This window comes from Falco cherrug, chromosome 8, assembly GCF_023634085.1.
Source record: "Falco cherrug isolate bFalChe1 chromosome 8, bFalChe1.pri, whole genome shotgun sequence".
Lineage (NCBI taxonomy): Eukaryota > Metazoa > Chordata > Aves > Falconiformes > Falconidae > Falco > Falco cherrug.
Window position 1 is genome coordinate 36,591,069 of NC_073704.1, and position 21,956 is coordinate 36,613,024.

Genomic DNA, 21,956 nt, shown 5'->3' on the forward strand with positions numbered 1-21,956 from the left:
GTGACAGTATCTACATAATCCAATGTCTGATTTTGATGCTTGTTGGCATTTGTATAAAAATATTCTTTTAGATATAAAGGTGCAGTATCAAGGATGAATATTTAAATTGTCAACGGACCACTTCACGTACCTGAATTTCAAAACCATATTTTAAGGTTCATGTTTTGGAATATTGGGTTTTAAGGACGGCGGATTCTGTCAAAAGCCTGTTGTGAATGTAGTACAGCTTGTAGAGCATGGTACAGTTTGATGCTGCCTTTTCCCATTCAAGTTAACGTGTCATGACCAAGTTCTTACCTTGCCCTGATACCATTTGGTGTGAAGCAGAGGCATAAAAGGGACCAAGATTTTTTGCATAGCCTGAAGGATTCAACAGAAGCTGGAGTCATCTCTGAACCCTGATGACTGTGAAACCCCTCTTGACCCCCGCCTGTCCGCCACGGGAGAAGGTGCCAGCCTGCTGGTGGGGTTGCAGCCCTGACCTGGAGGGCCAGGGAGGAGAAGCGTCCGTGGAAGGGATGTGGCAAGAGTTCAGGATGTGTGGGAGGAGAAGCTGGGCTATACCCAATTCCTATTTACTTGTCCTCCTTTATCAACAATGAAAAACAAACAGGAATCTCTATTCCTTTATTTATTTTTATTTTTTCTATTCCATGCCGTCAGGCCCCTGGCTCTGGAGGATTAATTCCTCTCTATTCCTGAAGAAAGAACAATAGGATTACCAGCAAACCTGCCACCAGCTGAATGAAACACCTGGTATTATAATTGCAGCCATTATGAATTGTTTTGGGGGTTTATGTGTGTGTTTGGTTTTGTTGTGTAAGCATGTAACTGATTCTGGTAGTTTTAAAATCAATTTTAAAAAACTTGACTGGAGTAGCATTTCTTAATATAAATCAACCTATTGCAAGTTCATTTTCTGCCTTGAAAAAATACAAAAAACAGGGTAGCTGCTGTGTATTTTCAAGCAAGGAATACATATGCTGTGTTTGTACTGAGCAAAATGGCTCTATTACGAGGTAGTGGCAAGTTTTTAAACTGAGGAACAGGATGAGACCCTCTTGAGACATGATCAGCAAAATTGCTTTAATATGTTAAAAATTGGTGGAGTGCTTTTCTCTACCTTTCTTCAGTTCGCAAGCAATTTTGTACATTATCGCCCTCAGATTATTTTTTTGACTTGGTGGATATTTGTCAATTAATATTGTTACAGAAAAATCTTTCTGTTTAGCCTTGTCTGATTGCGTTCACTTGTAAATCCTCAAATAAGATTCATGTGATTACATATGTACGTTCATGTGCTCCAGAATGAAAAATTATGTCGCTGGGTTTAATTTGGCTTTAATTTCTCTTCCCAAATGGGCTAGCTTTACCACGTCTTACAGTGCCATGTGCTGCAAATGGAAACGACTTGCTCGATGTATGTCCCAGGGTAATTCAGAAGTCGACACACGTGAGGTGCCTTTTCTGCTATCGGGGCTGTGCTCACTGAGCAGCACCTGTGGGACCTATCCTGCACTACATACACTGTCGTTACAAGTCACTTCCTCCATTTCAAACTGCTATTAAGAGTATGCTCTTATTTTCATAGTATTTACCCTCACCGTTTTATCACTGGATGATGGTTCAGTTGCTTCCCAGTGCATTTATTCCGTTGACTAATTGCTCTGTTAAGACTGTATTCTTCTTATCTAACTTGTCTTTCTTTTCCTATTAGATTATTGTTTCTTTATGACCATTTTTGTATTCATTTGTACAAGTGAAATTAAATATTCATATTTCCTCAGGCTTTGGGATGCATTTTACTGCTGCAGAAAATGCGTTTTACTGCCTGGCCTGCCTTTAACGTGAGAAGTCGCGGGGCATTTTTTTTCCCCTGCCCCACCAGTTTCTCTGGGTGATCTAATAATGCGACTACACTGGGAGGAGAAATGATTTGCAGCCTTTGGGGAGCATTTAACCAATTTTAGGGACCAGCTGGTGGTTCTTTCCTTCTGAATACATGGCAGGGTATGGTTTGGATGCTACTGAGCAGCGGGACAGATCCGTGGCATTTCTCAACACCCCCTCTTTTGCAGGTCACTGGGGCCGGTGTGTAGGTGACTGTGGCTCAGGGGGCGTGCGGAGTCGGGCCGTCTGGTGCACCCACGCGGAGGGCTGGACGACGTACCACGCGAACTGCGACCAGAAGGGCAAACCCGAAAGCCAGAAGAGGTGCTTTAAAGTCTGCGACTGGCACCTGGAGCTGTTCGAGTGGGAGGTTTCAGGATGGGACAGGTGTGGGCTGGCCTCCTTTGCTGGCGGTGAGGTGGGAAGTGGGGCTTGTGTCACTGCACAGCACGGGCTGCAGCGCCGCACTGTCCGCTGCCTCCAGAAGCTGAACAGAACTGTTGTCGCCAACGAAATATGTGAACATTTCACGCCGCAGCCAGCCGCTGAGCAAGCCTGCCTGGTGCCCTGCCCGCGGGACTGCGTCGTGTCCGAGTTCTCCGGCTGGTCTGAGTGCGGCACGGGCTGCACTAGGCGCTTGCAGCACCGGACTCGGGCGGTCATCGCTCCTCCGCTCTACGGGGGTGCCCCGTGCCCGAACCTGACCGAAGCCAGAGCCTGTGGCACTCCCACCTGTCCTGGGGAGGAGGAGCACGCCTACAGCCTCCGAGTGGGGTCTTGGGGTGAATGCCGGCTGCCCTATCCCAAAGAAGTCAACCTGGCAGGGCAGACTATGCCGGATTTGGGTTCGGACTCTGGAGAGCAAAGCACGTCTGGACTTCAAGGCTATAAACCCCAGCAGCGAGCCGGGCAGGTGGAGATCGGGTACCAAACCAGGCAGGTCAGGTGTGTAAGGAGCGATGGAAAAACCGCAGCGCTGAGGTAAGGATGCTTTGTCTTTTATTTCATCCCCCGTGGATTTGTTTGATGGAGTCCTTGCTCTGTGTGACAGCACCACAGCAAATGTGCTCCCCTTCTTGAGTTTTAAATGCAAATTTCTGTATGTTTTCTTTATGGTCTCTTTTTTTTTTTTTTTTTTTTTTTTGATTTAATTCCCTTCTTGTAAAGCTAGCGTATGCTGAATATTTTGCATTCTTCTACGATTTGTGGCTGTTTAATTCGGTTTATATTTTTTAATAATTCTCTTCTGGCTTTTTTTGTTGTTTTGAGGAAACATCGAGGAAATGGAAATATCCATCACTTTGTACTGTTGCTGGGCCCTGGCTGTGGGAGAGGGAGATTCCGTTCTCAGTCGTGTACTGCATATATTTGGCAGAAAAGGCTAAAATTGCACCAGCTTAAACACCTTCATTCTTAAAAATCAACAATGGATAAAATAAGTGTGAAAAGTTTGGCCTTGTGAGTTTACTAGGAGGTATTTCTCGGAAAGGTGGACCAGTGAGTAAAATCTGTGATTATCATCCTGCTTATTGAGGAGCCTTCCAGTCTGGGTGTAACTCTTAGGTGCCAATACAAGATTGGTGACTTGCATGACTGTCCTTGGTGGTGGTTGTTGGTTGCTGTCCTCACGTGTTTTATCTGACAGGTTTTCTTAGTCTATGTAGGTTGCTTTGGTGTAATTCAAACGTGAAGGTTACAGTAATGTGCAGCAAATAATGGAAAGATTCATTCTTTCAGTTTCTCACACGTAAATTCAAGCTATCTAAGCTCTGCCATTTGACTTCTGGTTGCATTTGAGCAGGTGCCAGCAGCTATAGATGACTGAGAAACTGACTGAGTTCTGAGAAAGTCAAGTTTTCTGGAGAACTTCTCGTGTTCTGGTTTTCATCCTGCTTCTGAATTTTTGCAGAAGTCAATCTGTTTCTCAGTCATCTATAGCTCCTGGCACCTGCACAAACTCAAATGGAGGAGACAAAGGGTTATTTTACATCCAATTCTCTATCTCTGTTAATGTCTGCAGTGGTTTTGCACACATATCGAGGTGAAAATATACATTCTTGCCTTTTTCTTACCCCCTCCTATTACACCTATAGCAAAGTACAGAATTCTTTTATGGGTTGGAAAAAAGTCAAACTTTGTGAGTTGCTCCAACAGTTTCTAACATCTTGACTTTATTACTTCTCTCAAAATATATGCTGATTCTAAATATACAGATTTTATGCTCATGTAGCTGCTTGACGTTAATGGAGTCACTTGTGATTTATGCCGCCGTGCAACCAGCAGCAGGTTTATGTCTGCTAACGCTTGTTAGCTATTCTTCTGCCTCTTGTATCTCATTCCTTATCAGAGGCTCTGCGAAGGGGATCCTGATTTTGTTAAAATGTCACTCGCTTTGCCCTCTCACTCACTCCTGCATTTGCTGTAAGAACAGGGAATGGAAGACAGTTTCTAGACATGTTTGCTCTTTGTTGTGCTGCTGTCTGAGTTATACATGGAATTTCTGGATGACAGCGCAGAGCGTCCCGGTAGCTTTAGCTTTAGTGACTCTGCCCCTGATCAAGCTGTCTTCTTCCTTGCTCCTTTCTGGTTTGTTTGGTTTTTTTGCCAATCTAGCCCCCCTTTTGGGAGTGTACAGCTCCAATGGGTGCCTCCTGGCAGACTTTTTCTGCTGAGGCTCTGTCTCAGATTTACTGTAGAGAGCTGAGCCTGACCCATCCCTTACTCTTCCTCCAAATACAAGAGGAAACCCCATTGATTGTATAGAGGACAGAAGGTCATGTCATGTTATGTTGTCCAGAGTGTCACACACTTTTCCTTTCTCCTCTTGGACCTGAAATCCAAGCCTCAAACCCAATCTGTATTTAATTGCAGGGCTGGAGTGTCACTGATATTGAATACCCCTGACAATGACTCCCTTCAGGCATCCCCTGGTAATGTCCTCCTAGTTTTGCTGTGCAGCGTATTTGCTGCCATTCTTCTGAAGAACGGACCCTATCTTGCAGAAGTCGCTTTACAAGAGCGATGATACTTTGGCTACTGATAAGGAAGAGTAAATGCATTTGCATAACCCTGTAGCGGGGATTGGCAGGCAGCCAAGCGTCTGCTGTAAAACTGGAAAGAAGTGCCTTATTTCTGCTTTTCCCTTTCCCTGGCCAAGGTTTCCTATTTTGACTAACACCGTTGAGTAAGTACCAATGAGAGATACTAATTAAATTTCTGGAAAACTGAGGGGAGACAGGGGAACATCCCGAGATGTGCTTTAATTGCTGGCTATGAGCTGCTGGTCTGCCAGGGCTTTGCCTCCACCACGTCTGCCCGACTCTTGCAGGAAAGAGGTGGATAATGGGAGCAGGCAACTAACCACCCTGATGGGTTGAAGGCTGCGTGAGGAGAGGAGCCATATGCACACCTTGCCCCCTAATTTATAATGCAATGGCAAAGATGCCTGATCTATTATCAGGGTTATTTAATTTACTGGTGTCTAACCTCAGGGCTGTGGAGCAGCCGGCGAGGCTGGCACCCAGCAGCGAGCGCACTGGAGAGGGCACCTGGGTTGTGCTCCTCGGCGTGAGAGAACAGCCCCTGGACAAAAAGTGGATGTCGGTGGAGTTGAGTGTGAGCTGGTTTTTCAAGACTAAAAGATGGAACATGTTCACTTCTTACAAAGGCTGGATTACTGTCAGGGTGCTCACAGAATCACAGAAGGTGGGGGTTGGCAGGGCCTCTGGAGGTCAGCCAGCCCTTCCCCCGGCCGGAGCAGGTTCCCTGGAGCAGGCTGCACAGGGTCACGTCCAGGCGGGTCTGCAATGTCTCCGGAGAAGGAGACCCCGCAGGCTCCCTGGGCAGCCTGTGCCAGGGCTCCGGCACACTCCAGGTAAGGACGTTTTTCCTCCTGTTCAGGGGGAAGTTGCTGTGTTGCAGTTTGTGCCCGTCGCCCCTTGTCCTGTCGCTGGGCACCCCTGGAAAGAGCCTGGCCCCGTCCCCTGGACGGCCGCCCTTAAGGGGTTTGCAGCCATCGATGAGATCCCCTCTCAGCCTCCTCTGCTCCGGGCCGAAGGACCCAGCTCCCTCAGCCTTTCCCCAGCAGGGGGATGCTCCAGTCCCCTCGTCATTTTGGCTGCTTGTCTAACAAGTTGGCGGTTGATGGGAATGGCAGGTGGGGTGTCCTTTCTTTTCTGAAACTGGTCACAGTGGCAGGGAACGTGCCTGATCCTTCCAGTTTTTCACTGATGCTGAAGCGAGGCCATTGAACCCTGCAAAAAGGGTCTTGTGGCTTTACAGTAAGCCCTCAGGTAGGAGCTGAAGAATCCTTTGCATTATAAAGAAAATATTATTTTTAATTTAAATAATTGTGCCTACGAAGATCTGTGTGTCTGTACCATCCTTGAAGATGTAAAGAAAAAAACCTTACCAATTTTAAAGGTGAAAGCTGTAAATGGGAATTACTTGGGGAGGAGCGCAAGTGTGTGGAAGGTTGGGTGTGCCGTATCAGGGAAAGAGCTGGAAAATGTTTTTGAGGAAATATTTTTTCAGTTTGGAGGTTCTACATCTGTCCAAATGGAAGGAAAAGGGATAAAGGGAGTGGAAAGGGAGGGACAGACCTTTTTGGAAGCACTTGAAATGAAGATAATTGGACAGCAGAACATCAATAGACCTTGAGGCCGGTTCATTTCTGCTTAGAAACAATTTTGGTGCAGAAACTTTATATTTGTGAAAATAAAAGCAATAACATCAAAATAGAATGATTTTATGGATCTGATTTGAAGCTTTTAAAGACTTTTAACAAGCTAGATTTTTTCTTTTATACTGTTCAGATAAAATTCAGATTTCATTCCATTTCAGAAAAAAGTATTAGTTTTGCGTTAAATCTCATATCCAGTTACAAACTTAAACATAAGCACTTCTATCCATTAGAAGAAAATTCTCTGAAAAAGTTGCAAGAAATGAATGTGCTAGAACTTCTGCTCTTTTTCATTTTTTGTCTTGTCACAGTTGCAAAGATCTACTGAATAGTGAGACAAAGGCACTTGCCTTTTTTTTTTTTTTATAAGGTTAAACATAGAACTGTAGTTTAATTAAATGAGTGCCCATAACTAGCCACTGAAATCCTGAATAACTTAAACCTTATTTTCTAACCTAATGTGCTCACTAAACACACTGAGAAGTTAAAGTCAGGAGCAAACATTTTTAGGGTTTTCTTATTACTACTATTTGGATTAGGAGTCTTGGGTACATATTTCTTAAACTCTTCATCCTACTTGTAAGATGACAACAATGATAGAATAGAGTTAGATTTGGGTTTCTGTTTACTTTGCCTTCGTAAGTGAAAATTCAGGTCAAACTCAGTCAAGGGAAAACAGTCTGTCAAGGCTGAGGTAGAGCAGCATTCAGCCCTTTTGTTTGCCTCTGTGATTTGAATTTCCATTATCCATTTCCTAGTGGATTGTGCTTAACCACTGTGCTATTGTACATTTTTAGGAAAAAAATATTTGCAGTTTATAGTGTTGATGTTCTTCTGTTCTCTGGATGAATACAGAACGTTGCAGTCCAGAGGCGGGAATGCTGCGCTGTAGCGTGTGTTTTGGTGGCTATGGTTGTGATCTGGGCGAGGAGATGTATGTTCACATTCCTCCCAGCAGATGTAGGAATCAAGCCTTGGTGCTCAGGATTGAAAACAAATCCCTGAGCTATCAGATAAAAAAGAGATTTTATTTTCTAGTCTGCTTTTAAAAAGTTTTGTTTATTTCCTTTGCTTTTATTGAAGGCACATGAAACAAAGGAACAGTAACCATTTTTTTCATTTCAGTAAGTAACATTTTAGAAGTAGTGCCCAATAATATTTTTTTTTCTTTCTGTTTTCAAATTGTGCTGAAAGCCAGCTGCTTCTTTAGCCCTAAGATTTTGGTGGCAGCCTAGGGTAGCGCAAATGTAAGTCGGCATTTTTTTTTTAATTGAAACAGGATCTGGTGCATTAAGTTTTGGAGACACCAAAACTTAGACATCTTAGACACCAAAGCCCTGTGTGTGTTTGGCTTACAGGAATCCCAGCTCCCTTTCCCTTCCTTTTGGTCATTGTATAATGGCCAAATATTCCTCGTCTCCCTTACCACCCTGGTGCAGGAGGGACTGGTGTTTCTCCTGCCAAAGAAGCCTTTGCTGTACAGATTGAATATATGGTATCGTCAGTATCCAAAACAGCTCTGGCAGCTCTTGAGGACCCTAAAATACATTTTGAAAGTATGCCTGCTAACATTGATTGATGGTTTCCTAAGGGGAAAAAAAGTTATTGTGCTGTTAGGAATGTGGCAAGACTGTGTCCATTATTAGACCCTAATATTAGCCAAGCGCAAGAGGCAGGTAGTGTGTATTCCAGCGGCCGGTAAGGTTGGGTCATTGATTATGGAACAGGAGATTATGTTAGAAAAAGGGAAGAAATGGAAATGTGTTGTTATCAGTGTAGTTTAGCTCACTTCAGGATTTTCTTGCTCTGCAGCAGGTGGATTTGAGCATGCATTCCTGTGTCTGGCTTGACCCTTGCTGGCAGCCTTCCCTGAGCTGCCGGGGGGGAGGCTGGCTGCTGGAGCGGTACCCTGTCCTTCTGGTGCTGCCTCCCGTACCAGCAGCGTGGGCATGGTGATAGCTTCTTAGTGTGTCAAATTATTTCAGAGATTATCTTTCCAGTATGAAAGGTTCAACAATAACCACCTGTCTCATCCTCTAATGTAAGGAAACGCATTCAGCTTTAATTCTGTATGTATTGATATGGTTGGGAAAGGAAACCAGGGATAATTTCTGTGCTGTGCCCAACCTGATTTAATCATGCACTGCTCCTGGACAGTTTTTAAAAGGACACTGCTTCTTTTTCCTGCTGATAGATGTGTTCCCACTCATTTCCTTGTGGTGGATGTGGGAACTGTGTGACTGTAAGGCACATCACACAGATGCACTGAACCATTGGAAAATTTACTAATTTTTTGGTGAGTTAACTTTTTGTCCAGAATGGAAAGATGATGTGGTTCAGCTTGGGGCTGCACAATCACTGTATCTCATGAGGACAGCGTGGCTGGAGCTGGAGGAGCAGAGCTGTGTTGCAATGTGGGCAGCAGCCTGCAGTTACAGTCACGGGGGATGCGGAGCTGCGCAGTAGGAGTGGTACATGGGACCATGGGACCACTTCTCCTCCTCCCCCTCTTGCTTTTCTGCTTGTAGCTCCAGGACTATGAGTGTGAAACAGGCATGAGTATGTTTTCTTTGGTTTAGTGGGGTCTTTTTTTGTGTTGGTATGTGGTTTATTGCCCTTCAGTACACGAGAGGGTAAGAGGGCTCTTACACTTGAGCGTGTTAGGTGGTGTGCTGCTGCTGCCTGCCAACTAACAGATCTATCTTACGCTGCAGGCAAGCTAACTTAGGTTGTGAAACAATTCCTCTAGTTTTAGTGTCAATTCAAGCATGTAGCATAGAAAAAAGCATAAATCATGTAAGTACCCTGCTATATCACAGATCTATGTAGCTATATGTATAACTATGTGTACTGACGTGCGGAATTAGACTCTATAACTCGAAAGTTATAAAGTAGGTATGTTTATTGCGCGCAGATGCACGGGGGATCGCTCCTCCACAAGCGTGCATACCCGAAGTGACGAACCATCTCACATTTATACAATGAACAAATGAATATTCAATTAACGCCTATACATATTCGTTACCTAAACCCCGCTTCGTATGTTAATTAGCTTATCAGTCCGTTTCCTGGAATGTGGTGGTCTTGCAGGTTTGTAGGTGATTCATGTTCTTGTGACCATCCGATCTTCTTCAGGTGATTCATGTCCTTGTGACCACCCGATCTTCTTCAGGTGATTGTGACCACCCAATCTTTTCCAGCAAGGAGACTTAGCACTCCCTCCCTCTAGATAGCATTTGAATGTCTCTCATCTTTTCTTATTCTCTTTTAAATAGCCCCTTTGTTAGAGGAAGAAGGGCAGGCGTCTCCCCTTTGTTAGAGGAAGAGGGGCAGGCGTCTCCCCAAAACTGTAGTTGTCACCGCACCCATGACTAGTCACCATACCCACATTCCTTAAGCAGACACATACAATCACAATCCATGTCCATTATCCCCATTTCACATTATTTCTCCATATCAGTACTTACCAGATTGACTCCCAAGAAGTAAATTTAACCTGATACATTAATATGTGGAAAGTTGATTTATAAACAGGGCTTACATAGTATCCCTGTCCCTAAGACCTCCTCCTCCCTGCCAGTTTGGATGCAACCACAGCAGTGCAAATACACATCTGGTGTGCAGGCTCAGATCAGCAAGTGTCTCGCACGTCTGGGCTTTATCTGCATTAGATTGTCCTAAATACATCTGTGACATGAAAGACTCTGTCTGAATTTCATGCAAAAGCGTGTTTTTACATTTGTCTTTGTGTTGCTTGGTGTCACAATTAATTTGACTTTGAGGCTCTGAATGAGTAGGTACAAGTTAATTAGATTCGCTTTCTGTTAGGCAGTTGCATGTAATTCTCTCTCAAAAACCTACTCAAGCAGAAGGATGGAAATTGCCAGCTCCACGTCTTGTTCACCTTAAGGTCAACAAAGTTATCTCTTTAGCCTCTTCTAGTAGGAGCAGTGAAGGGATTTTCAGGGAAAGAAGCAGCTATTCAGTCTATGCATACTTCAAAGGCTTTTGCAAATAGCAAGGATGATTGCTGGGCAGAGTGGCTGCCCAGGTTTGAAGCCATTAGGAGAGAGAGGCATTGTAGGCATTGTCTCGCTAAGAATGGGGGCTAGTGATATTATAGTATTAAAGACAACCTCCAAGCAGATTTTTAAAGGCTTCGTTTTGTTTGGTATTTCAGTAAAGATCCAGCATGATTTGGGTTTTCATAGTGGTATCTGAATATGAAATTTTGATCACTCTTTAAAATGTGAGATCAGTTACCCTCTATGCTGTGTTCTCAGATAACCTCTAGTTTTCTAGTACCGTCAGTTTTGAGAGTGATTTGTAAGTACTACTGTTTTATCTCCTCAAAATCAGGAATTCTTGTTTCTTGTTAATGTTGTGGTACAGGTGGCTCATCTGGTAACTGTTGAAAAAGTGCAAAAAAAGGAAATAAAATTACCATTCATGTGGCTCCACCTAACCTAGTATTCCAAACAAGACTCAAAATCCCTGGGTTAATAAGTACAGATATAATGATTATTACTTCTCAGTCCTTGGTTCAGTAGTATTGACATTGTGTACTAGACAGCTTTGCAATCAGTTGCATTTGACATGTAATGGAGGAACAAGACATTTTGAGTTGTAAGCCAGAATAATTTTATTTTGAGGGGGCTGTATCACAGGCTTTTTCTGCTGTATGCAGTTGTTAAAATAAACCTCAGTAAATTCACCCTCACAGCACCTGTGAGATTAATGTGTTATTCTGAGTGAGGGAACAGAGACAAAAAGGTGTAACACTTTTTTTAAAAAAAAAAATGTATTTAATTTTTGTTAGTTTGAAGCATGACGTTAAGCCACTAAATGCTGTATTTTGCTGGTAGTTGAGGGTCTAGTCAAACTTGATGTGGTTCAGTGGGATCATTCCTATTGACCTTTGTGAAAACAGGGCCAATTTCTAGGCTGGAGGAGAAGCAAGTGAACGTTCTTTATCTTCTCTGCTCCCCCTATCCCCCTATGAGACCGCCCTGCAATCCTGAGGTGATTGCCCCAGTCTGTTTTCTTTAGAGAAAGTCAGGTTAGTGAAACTGTGCTGTAAAGTGAGGTAATGGCTGGTTCCCTGGCAGCAGCTCTGGATTTCACACCTTTGCAGTGTACCTCTGTTTGCTCCTTACAGTTGGCAAAAGCCTGACCGTGAGCAACTGGAGGCTGGAGAAGACACATTTAGAGAGAGTTCACATTGAGTTCATGTATGGTCTTAATTTTGGAGGCCAGTCTGCATCACCTGTATAACACTAGGCAGAACCCAGAAAATCTTGGTTCCTTGGCTCCTGGCGACTCCTCTTTTTGTCTGGCTTTCATCTTTTTTTGCCCCATCCCATCCTTCGTGGTGCTCCACTGACGTCTCTGCTCGGATGTACCTCAGTCCTCTTTTGGTGTGTCCTTTCGTGCTCTGTTACCTCAGGCATCTAAGATTTTTGAGAGACGAGAAAAGTTTTTTTCTCCCATTTTGGGAGATGTAGTGACTCTTTGGTTGCTCTCCAGCTGGGGTGAGATGGAGCAGCAGCACCTGTGCCCTGTGGGGTCCCTCCCAGTGGGCGCAGGGCAGGAGAACCATCCACTGGCTGAGACAGAAGTGGAAGAGCAAGGAAGAATGGTGGCCTTAGTCTGGAGGTTTGTCTTCTCCCAGAAGCATTTCCTACGTTTGCCTTACTTTTCTATTGTGACAAACTATTGTAACTTTGAAACACCTGAAAATTTTATTCTGGGCCTTTGTATCTTGATACCAAACATCAACAGGTGACAGCTCTTAAAATTTGGTCTTCCATTTTATTGGGCCTCGTGCGGTGCCTTCATGTGTTCCAGAATGAGTGAAGATCGTGTCCTAATGTCAGCAGGAGTAACTGAGTCCCAAAACACAGCCACCTTTGCAGCGTTCCTGGATCTCTGGTGGTTTGTCAGGTTTGAAAACCCTCTGACGTTGTTTGACAGCTTTTGTTTGATAACAGCCTCACAAAACCAACACCTTTCTTATTAGCGTATGACTAATTATTTTTTAGAAGAGCAAAGGTGCTCAGCAGGACGTGCTGACACTTGGATGGATGGCAGACAGCTCGTCCTGTGCGTGGGATGATGGGAATGGTTACCAGTGGCAGTATTTCTCTGGGGCTTGGCTTTTATTTTCCATCCTGAATAAACTGTGAAATTCTAACTACACAGGAGCAAATATAGTGCCTTTTGCATCTGTTTTAACTTGAAATAAATGAGGTGCATTATTTGCAACTACCTGGCTTGCAAGATTGCACCCACAGCTCCCTGGAAGTGTGTTACGTGCACGACATTACAGCTGCTCTTACTCTAACTGTGTTGGTGTTGAGGCAGGTCTTCTGATTTACCCGCATGACCGTGGATTTCTTCTTTGGAGGTTTGGCTTGAAAAAAATAAAAATAAAAATAAATAATTAAGCAAGACCTCTTCAGCTGTTTTACTGTGTTCTTGTTGCAGCTTCTGCCTGCAAGATCCTGTCCCTTTGACCTTCAAGTCCTGTGTCATCGCCAAAGACTGCGAGACGTCAGAGTGGTCCGCATGGAGCACCTGCTCGCAGACCTGCGGCTGGGGAGAGCTCACCCCTGGCTTTCGCAGCCGGCGCCGTGGCCTGCGCAGTGTGGCTGTGGGTGCCGGGAGGCAATGCCCAGAGCTGGAGGAGAGGGAAGCGTGCAGCGTGGGAGGGAAGGAGCTGCTGCAGCCTTGCCCCAGGTATAGCAAGTGCTTTTAGCCCGGTTTTTGGAAGTAAAGACGCCCCTGTTTGGTGACTGCCTTGTGGAGAGCAGATCTTCCTTATTCAGTGTTGGTGCTTGGAGGGGGTCACGTGTCATGCTTCCTCTCCATGTCTAAAAGATCATCGATTTGATCATCCTTAACTGTGATTAGTGCTATTACTGTTAGCAACAATTACAAAAAATGTTACTATTATCGTTATTGCTATTACAATAATTACACTTACATATAGAAATAAATTTAAATTAACACCCACTAGAGTTTATGTTTTCATATTTTAAAGACTGAGAGCTGATACTCTTGTTCTCTGGAAGGGCTTTCGTACTGATTGCTGTTTCAGAGAATTTCCTCAGCTGCACAGACTGGGCAGGTCTCCATGGCTGTGCTTTTATTGGCTTTGAAATTGCAATTTTTACATAAAATTTAATGATTCCTCTTCATCTCTCCATAAGAAAAATCCCGGTCCTCCTTGGGGAAAGTGGGAGCTGGTCAGAGGTAATAGGTTGGGCTTTACTCAGCTTCCCTCTGGGCACCTCTTGAAATGAGAAACTTTGCACTTTTGAGTGCTTGCTTGGTTTATGGCAATCTTAATTCTGGCAGAAGGTGAGGATCTCGCCTTTCTGGACTGCAAATCCATGCCGTTATGCTTGGCCAGGCTAGCATAGGGGTTTTCTAGTTCGCTTTGCAAAGAATATAAAATATTGCTTAATTTTTCATGTGACGTTCTGAGATTGACTGTAAAATGCTTCAAGATTGATAAAATTTTATGTGCATGCAGACAAATCTCCCTGTCTGTGAATGAGAGTGTTTAATGGGAGGTCTATTCGGTGCTCAACACCTGAGTTTCTGGGGCTGTGCCAGATACTGCCAAAACCTTTGATAAAGCCTTTGCAAGATACATTTCTTAGGAAGGTGTGACCTGTAAAAGTGTCTCTGTATCGTTGGGTTCATTCAAAATCAAATGCTGATCATTTTTATGCACCCTGCTAGCAGAAGAGGGGAAGTATATAAAAAAACCCCTTATGTTGCTTGATTACGTGCTACGGAAAGGCTCTTACAGAGTGATTTTTTTTGCTCCTGCCCCAATGCACATCAATTTCAAAGACAATACATTAACACATTGTCTTGCTGATTTTGTGCAGGAGTGTGGGTGCAGGTGACACCTGATTAGGGTAGACCAGCTGGTAGTTTATCAGGGAGTGAACCGACACGTGCCTGTCCCTAGTTTCTTGCTTCTGCTTTTTGGCACTGCACTGTATTAAAGTACAAATGATTGCAGGAGCTTGGTGAAGAGCCAGGAGGGCCCAGAAGTTGAGAACCTGCAGAACACTGACAATTTTGTGGAGGTGCTACTCTCGCTATAGAAGGACACCTGTGGTTCTTTTGGTATATCGCTGCTATGCCCAGGTTTTCATGAGGCTAGGAGCCCTTCAACCTTCTGCATCCCACCATACCTGCACACCTTTAGTCCTTCAGGCAATGCCATCTGCGTGGGCTAGGGTAAACTGCCTAATGACCTAGCCCAGAAAAATGACATTAGACTTATAGGTTAATAGAGCCACTTAACTACAAATATTGGGGGGAAAAAAATATTCTGGTATTTGGTTAATTGTGTGTGTTTGTTTTGTTGTTGGTTTGGGTTTTTTTTTTCCATAGGGATGTAATATCTCAAAATGCAAGTGGTAGGCTATGAGCTTCTCACACTATGCAGTACTGAGAAGAATTTTACAGTAGTGCCTTATTAGTAGACTTTGATTTAGCCATTTAATACTGCAGAAACGAGCAGGAATGAAAAGCTAGAATGTTGTAGTATGTGCTCTGAGTCTGTCAGACACAAGGCTGTGGGGGCCAGAATTTTGTATTAATGAACACAAGTCAAACACTTTTAGGTATGTTATTTAAGTGTCAGCAGCTGGTAAAGGATGTTATCGGTCCTTGTTACAGTTCACAGCCTGGTGATTTGGTGTTGGTCTTTGGGAATTGGTGGCCAAGATGCTGGGAGTATTTCACACTGGAAAGCAGTAGCTTTCAGCCATAGAGGGATGCAGTTTTAATCCCTATGAAATAATATAAGTAGTCTTTGATGCTCCTGTTCTCCTTGCTTGAGCATATTCTCTTTGCGGTGTAATACCTAGTAAGATTAAGCTTTTTTTCCCCTTAAATATATGCCACTTCATCTGTGGCTTTGCTGAAGCTTACCAAACAGTTATCTTTTCTTTCTTCCCCTTTTAAGATGATGATGAATTTAAGGAGATTCAGTAGCAGAAATAAAAGACATTCTCCTTCATTTGTCTGGTCTCAACACTAAACCATTCATTCTTTCTTTCTGGTTTGTGTTTGCCTAATCAGATTAGTCTTAAAATCTTTTAAGGTGGGAGTCCTGTGCACTTTCCCAGTTCCTGAAATATGCTCTTGGCTATGTTTTCGTTGATTTTAAGACAAGTAGCCTTTCCTTTAGCTTTATTCTTTTGGCAAGACTTTTTCAAAGCATACTCCAGGCTACAGCAAAAAAACCCAAAACAAACAACTGGTGAGGACATGGACCAGAAACAGAGCAAGTCTCTGAGCAGGTGAAGGCAGGGGATTCTCTAGAGGCTGTTTTTTAAAGTAGGGATGGAGAACACCTCATGCCTGAATGAAGGTACATACCGAAGAGTACTTCCACCAACACAGAAGAAGCAGCAGCTCAAGAGGAAGCACTTGCAGAGTTATACTCAGCAGGGGACATGGATGAAATTATAGTCCAACCTCCTAAAAGGATCCAGAGGGGGGAGAAGAAAAACAAAACTGCTGCGTTAAGTCTTATCTCTATGTCCATGGCAAGAGTACAAGTTAAAGGTCCCATCACAGGTACATGGCAATTAGTGTAAATTTGCTGTTAAATGGGAAGGCCTTTTAATTTTATGGCTGAAGTTTACAGTAACTTCTTTAATCAATATTTTAAATGAAGAAAATAAAACACTTTAACTGCATGTAGGACTCCAGAGCATTGTGCTTTGTTTTACTTTTGGTTGCTTGTTCTGAAGGGATTAGATTAAGCGCTTAAAAAGCTTAAATACATAGGAGGTGATTTTACTTTCTTTTATTGTGATATAAATTTGGGATAGTTCAATTAAAGCGAATGGGTATATACAGGTATAAAACTTGTGTAACGCTAAGAGCATAAGTCCTATAAACTAAAGAGACCAAGAGGTTACTATAAATTGGAAAGATATTGAGCACTTGTTTGTTGCATAACTGTCACTGAGTCATCACTTTTAAAACAATGTATTATATCATTTTTATCCTTGATGTGTAGCTTTCATGTTCACTGGGAATAGATAGATTTTGCAGGATTATGATTATGTCTTTAAATCTTTCATTTTGGTTGTGGTTGCTATGTTACAAGACAGGGATTTAGAAAAAAAAACCCTCTTTGCTTTGTTGGAAATTCAAAGCTTTTCAGAAGTTAGATGATGGAAAATGGGTAAGTTTTTAGACCTAGGTTTTGTGTGGGTTTTTTTGTGTTGTTTTTGGTTTTGTGGTTTTTTTCCCCAAACAGCTTGGGGTTATTGCTGAGATACAGGTGTGATGGTATCACTTTGTAAATGAGGCCTATTATGGGTGCCAATTAAAGAGAAGGCATTAGTGTGAGGCAGGAAAGACTTGAAAGAAAATGCAGGGAACCCTGCTAGCGGGCTGCTGGAGTTACGCTTTGGGAGTGGTGGCAACGCTGCTCTTCAGCCCTTTGACCTTCACCCATCCTGGGCATGCAGCAATGACCTCCGTTCAGCTGGGCAGCTTTGGGGCCTCCCCTTGGATCAGGTGGGGAAGCTTTGGTGCTCCAGCTCCGTGCTGGGCACTTCCCTCTGGCCGCGGTTGGGCGTCGCGGTGCGAGAGCGTTGTGTGCCTTGATTGTAACAGGTCTGTGGGACCTGCTCTTCTGCCGCCTCGCTGGCTGTTCAGCAGGGAAATTCACAGCACTGCTTATGATGTGAAAGGCCTTTCAGCTTCATCAGCCAAGTTCCCCCCTAGATACCTCAAGCACACAGTTTATTGTTTCTAAACTAGCAGGTTTTGCTTGCCCGTTGTCTTAAGCAGACTGATATAACTGTGGCTTCTGGAGCTCCCCATCTGGGACATTAGCTAGTCCTCTTAACCATCACCAATGGGGTATGTCAATCTTTGAGGTTGCTACACCTCCTGTAACTCAAACAGTATTGTCAAAAACTGCAACAAGCCTATTGGGAATCCAAAGGGAAAGGTTGAGATTATTTTTTTTAGCTGTAGTAAGAGGTCTGTAGATGAACATGGATCACAGCTGGGCTTGCAACAACACTGAGTTTGCATCAGTCTAGGTACTGGTAGGAGTTAAAATGAGATGTTCAATCTATGGCATTTGAAACTGTTGCTAGCAACAGGTTTTGGCATAGGGATCACAAGAGTACGCTGGAGCTAACTGACCCAAATGTGTAATGTCCCTTGGACTTCCAGTTACCCCACTCTTCACCCTCTGGGGATGGTGAATGGCGTGCCTGGATGGCACTGGCCCCTTAGCTTAGCGCTGGTACAGCGCGTTTCTTGTACGGTCTGCTCTGACAGCAGAACATCCATAGTGGCATTGGTGGCTTTGGTCATTTTTGTTCAGTTGCAGGAATTACAGTCATGTCACAAACCCACTGTGGACATTGCTAAGAATTTGCAACTACTGGCTTGAAGTTGCCAAAGTTACAAAACCCCCCAAGTATTTGCCAGCCAGTAATCTCTGGGTTTTTTTGCTAATGGCTATTAACGAGCTTCTGATTAAATATAGAGATATTAGGCAGTCAGTTTCTCTTTGTTAAGTAATGTTAATTCTCATTGTCTTTAGTGTAGTCCGTAGATGGGCAAGCTAATAATGAGTATCAGCCAGGCTGCTTAAAACCTTGCAAAGAGTCTGTCACAAAGCTCTCTGAGGTCACTGCATCCATCTGGAAAGATCTTGCTTTAGGTTTCCTGCTGGGTGGGATAGCAATCCCTTGGATGCATTTCTGGTGTAGTGGGCTTGTTCATGGCTGTGCAAATGTGTACCTTTTAAACAGCTGATGCTTGGGAGTCGGGATTTGTTACCGGAAAATTCCGGACAGCTGAGACTATGTCCAGCTGGGAAGAAGCAGGATGGGCTGATGGGGCTGAGGCTTTGAGCTGCTCCCAGCAGAGCAGGTGCTGGCTGCAGCACCCAATAGCTGTTCGTTAAGAACTAAAGGGATTTTTTTTTTTAGATTCAGGGGCTGATGAAGTTTAATTATCTCTGAGCTCAGATTTAGTTATTTTGCATAATTTTAATCACTGATGGCCTAATTTTCATAGGTGTTAACTCCCACAACTCATGCTGAATAGGAGAAGCAGGTGCTCACACCTCTGGAAATGAGTCTTTAGGATCCAGAGTTCACAGCTGACTACTAAGCCAGACATTGATAATCAGTTTTTTCTTTAGTCAATTATCATTTTTACTTCCCTAAAACAACTGTTTCCATGGCTGCAGAGAGAGGTGTGTGTTCTGTATTTAAGCTTCTAGTTTTGAAAGTGTAGAATTTGAAGAGCATGATGTCCTGAAGTGGTGTGGAGGAGGAATCCTCCTCACCCCATGTTGTTTGAAGAGCACTTTTCATTGCCTTTGTGATAAGAGAAGGTTGCATTTAACACTGCAGGCCCAAGAAATGTGATGAGGAATCCCCAGAAAGGACTCCTAGAAGAAAAAATTCATAGCTGTGCTTTATATGTTGTGGGAGTTCAAGTATTTCATGCTTGTCATGTGAAAAGTGCATTCTTTATTGTTTTCTCTGTTGGTAATAAACCCTGTGAGTGTATCCAAATTTGGACACGATACTGTATATTATTTAAGAGAGCATGACAGCTCATCCAAAAAGCACCTGTAAAATAAAAGTAATTGGCAGTATTCACAAACGTTTGCCATGAGTATGTTACAAAATTCATAAATGCTTTGTGGCTAGAAATCATTCTTATGCCTGTATTTACAGCATAAGAATTTAAGAGGAGATTGCTGTTTGCTCAGGCAGACTAATGTATTTATTTTTTATATAATTTTGAGACGTGTGTTTCCTTGCCATAGCTGTAGTTGGGAACAGATACTCACTAAGGAGAATACACAATTAGAACGTGAAAGACTTTTTCTGCAGCGACACCCCATTGCGCTTGAGTTTACAGTGATCAGTCAGCAGGTTAACAGACAGATGTAGTTTTAACAACTGTGGATCCGCTGTAAGAGGAGAGAGCATTTATCTTGAGGATAAAAGAAGGAAATTATTTTACATAGTATACATTACACTAAACCCAACGATTGTATGGATAAAGTAAACCATGAAATTTAGAGGAGCAAAGGAATAAAGCAGCAGAAGTGTGAACAGATTGGTTATAAAACCAATATTGCCTAAGATTTGTGTTCAGGAAGCTAAGAAAGACTTCGGGCTCTTATTTACTCCACTGATACTGTGACCTGTGAACCAAACTGAATTATGCCTGTGAAAACTGTTGTATTAGAAATATGCTCTACATTTTCAGACATGATGGGGAAATAACTTTTGCTTTCCACTGATACACAATATGGTTTTCCCCACAGTTTTAAGAAGTCCTTTCTGCCATTTAAGCTGGTGCACACCAATGATGATTCTGTACAGCATTCACATATCTGTGCCCAAGAGAGTTATCCTTCCTTGAAACCATTAGTGCTGTTTAGATGTGGACAGAATATAGAGTGAAAGTATTTTTATCGAGAGCTTGCTGTGTATCTCGGCTTCTGGAAACTGAAATGAGAGAACTGAGTTACTTTAGCCCATCCCTTGGAGAAATCGGTAGTACCCTAGGCATTTATAAAGCTGTCACCTGTAGAAAAGCCGCCCGGTGCCTGGAGCTCCATTGACGTATGTAGGCTTTTAGCTATTAAGTGCATTTCAGAGTGAGATGTCCAGCTCTTGGCAGAGAGGTGTGGTTTAGTGGTTTGAGCCACATGTTTGAAAACTGGTTTTCGCACTTAATCGAACCTCTTAATCTTCATTCCTTCCTTGCACTCTGCTCAAAGGTGTTGTCAGGATGATTTAGTGTTTCAGAATGCTTTGGAGATTAGTGTGATGTGAAAAGTTTTACACAAGTACTCCAGACAAATAGCAAATACTTAACCTTTGCAAATCTAACATTCAAAATGTTTCAGAACATTCCCTGTTTTGGACAGGGAAATGCTGCTATAAAGATTAAACCAATTGTATTTTGTCATGCAATAAAGTACTGCTCCCTCACCCACAAGCTTTCAAAACCTCTGGTTTTACCTGCTCTCTTTTATTTCCAAAGGTTTGCCTGGAGGACTTCTGAATGGAAAGCTTGCCAGGTGTCCCTCCTCCTTGACCAGAAGGACCCTCGCCAGCACAAGCACGTAAGCCTCTGTGGAGGTGGCATACAAACCCGGGAGGTCTACTGCGGCCAAATCACCGTGGAACTCGGGATGCACCGGCTGAAGGAAGGTACGCGCGTAGGGTCATTCTGAAATGTCTAGCCCAAGTAGATCTGAGTAAGAGAAACGGGAGGAAGAAAAAAGTAGATAACATGCAATTGTTAGTGGGCTTTGGCTGGCTGATGCCCTCGTTGTGTCTGTGCTCACACAGGGAGGTGTTACTCAGCATCAGAGGGAGCAGGAGGGCATGGTCCTCAGGTTCCTGAGGAACTGCCAGGAGCCACAGCCTTCTGGGGTGAATTGCTGCCAGTTCTGTAGGTTACTTGTGTCGGAGGGTTTTAAAGGATGAACGAGGTAAATTTTGCTTGCAGTTGAGTTTTGTTCCTCTTCATATATCAGGCAGTCCAGACCCTTGGTATCTGAATACAGTTATTTGTGGTTTTAGTCCTGGTTTAGAGTATAAAAAAAGATGTCACACTCCATTCCAGATATGGCTTTAGCCTCCGCTTCAGACTGATACACAATCTTTCTTGTGATTTGAAGGGGAAAGCAAAAATAATATTGTCACAACTTCTGAGCAGACAGACAGTTTTTGGACTCTGTAAGTGAGTTATATTCCTTTTAGAAGAATAATGAGTAGTTACAGATGCATGATGAATAATTCATCTTAGGCTGTTTTATTTACTCTATGTAGTGCTCTTCCAGAATATGTTTTTGAGCAGAGATGTAAGATAATAAGAACACAATATCGTATCTTTAGATTTATTTACTTGCAAAGGCAAAGCAAATGTTTCCTGTATGCCTGGTGTGTCCTGGCATCCCACAGAGACTGAGATTATAGAAAACCAGACCCATTTTAATCTTTGCTCAGTTCATGCATAGTTGCTGCTGCACCTTCTCCCAAACGTCTGGCACTACCTTGCTCTCCCAGCACAACTGCCGCTGTTTTTCACACAAGTGTGTGATGCACATGACTTGCAAAGTAAGAGAAGCGCTGCTGATGAGAGGTGTGTAACGTTTCTTGACTGTCTTTGTCCTTCTGACTGCTTCTGTGGTCCATGCAGCCACTGTACAGCAAGTTGGTGAGCTGCAAGCTTTAACTGACTTCATGCACACTTCATTCTTCTTTTTCAGTATTGTGAATTACTCAAGAAGATTAGAGGAGTGCATCTGAAACCCTTGCACCAACGTAATTCACAACAG

At 43.3% G+C, this 21,956-nt stretch overlaps 1 protein-coding gene across 1 annotated transcript in view; it reads left to right on the plus strand.

Moving 5' to 3' along the window:
• Positions 1-21,956, plus strand: part of THSD7B (thrombospondin type 1 domain containing 7B) — a 270,043-nt gene that overhangs the window by 53,616 nt on the left and 194,471 nt on the right. The window contains exons 3-5 of the mRNA XM_005433182.4: positions 2,079-2,871; positions 13,058-13,309; positions 20,654-20,823. Coding sequence (XP_005433239.2) covers positions 2,079-2,871; positions 13,058-13,309; positions 20,654-20,823 — 1,215 coding nt within the window. The remainder of the gene's footprint in view (positions 1-2,078; positions 2,872-13,057; positions 13,310-20,653; positions 20,824-21,956) is intronic.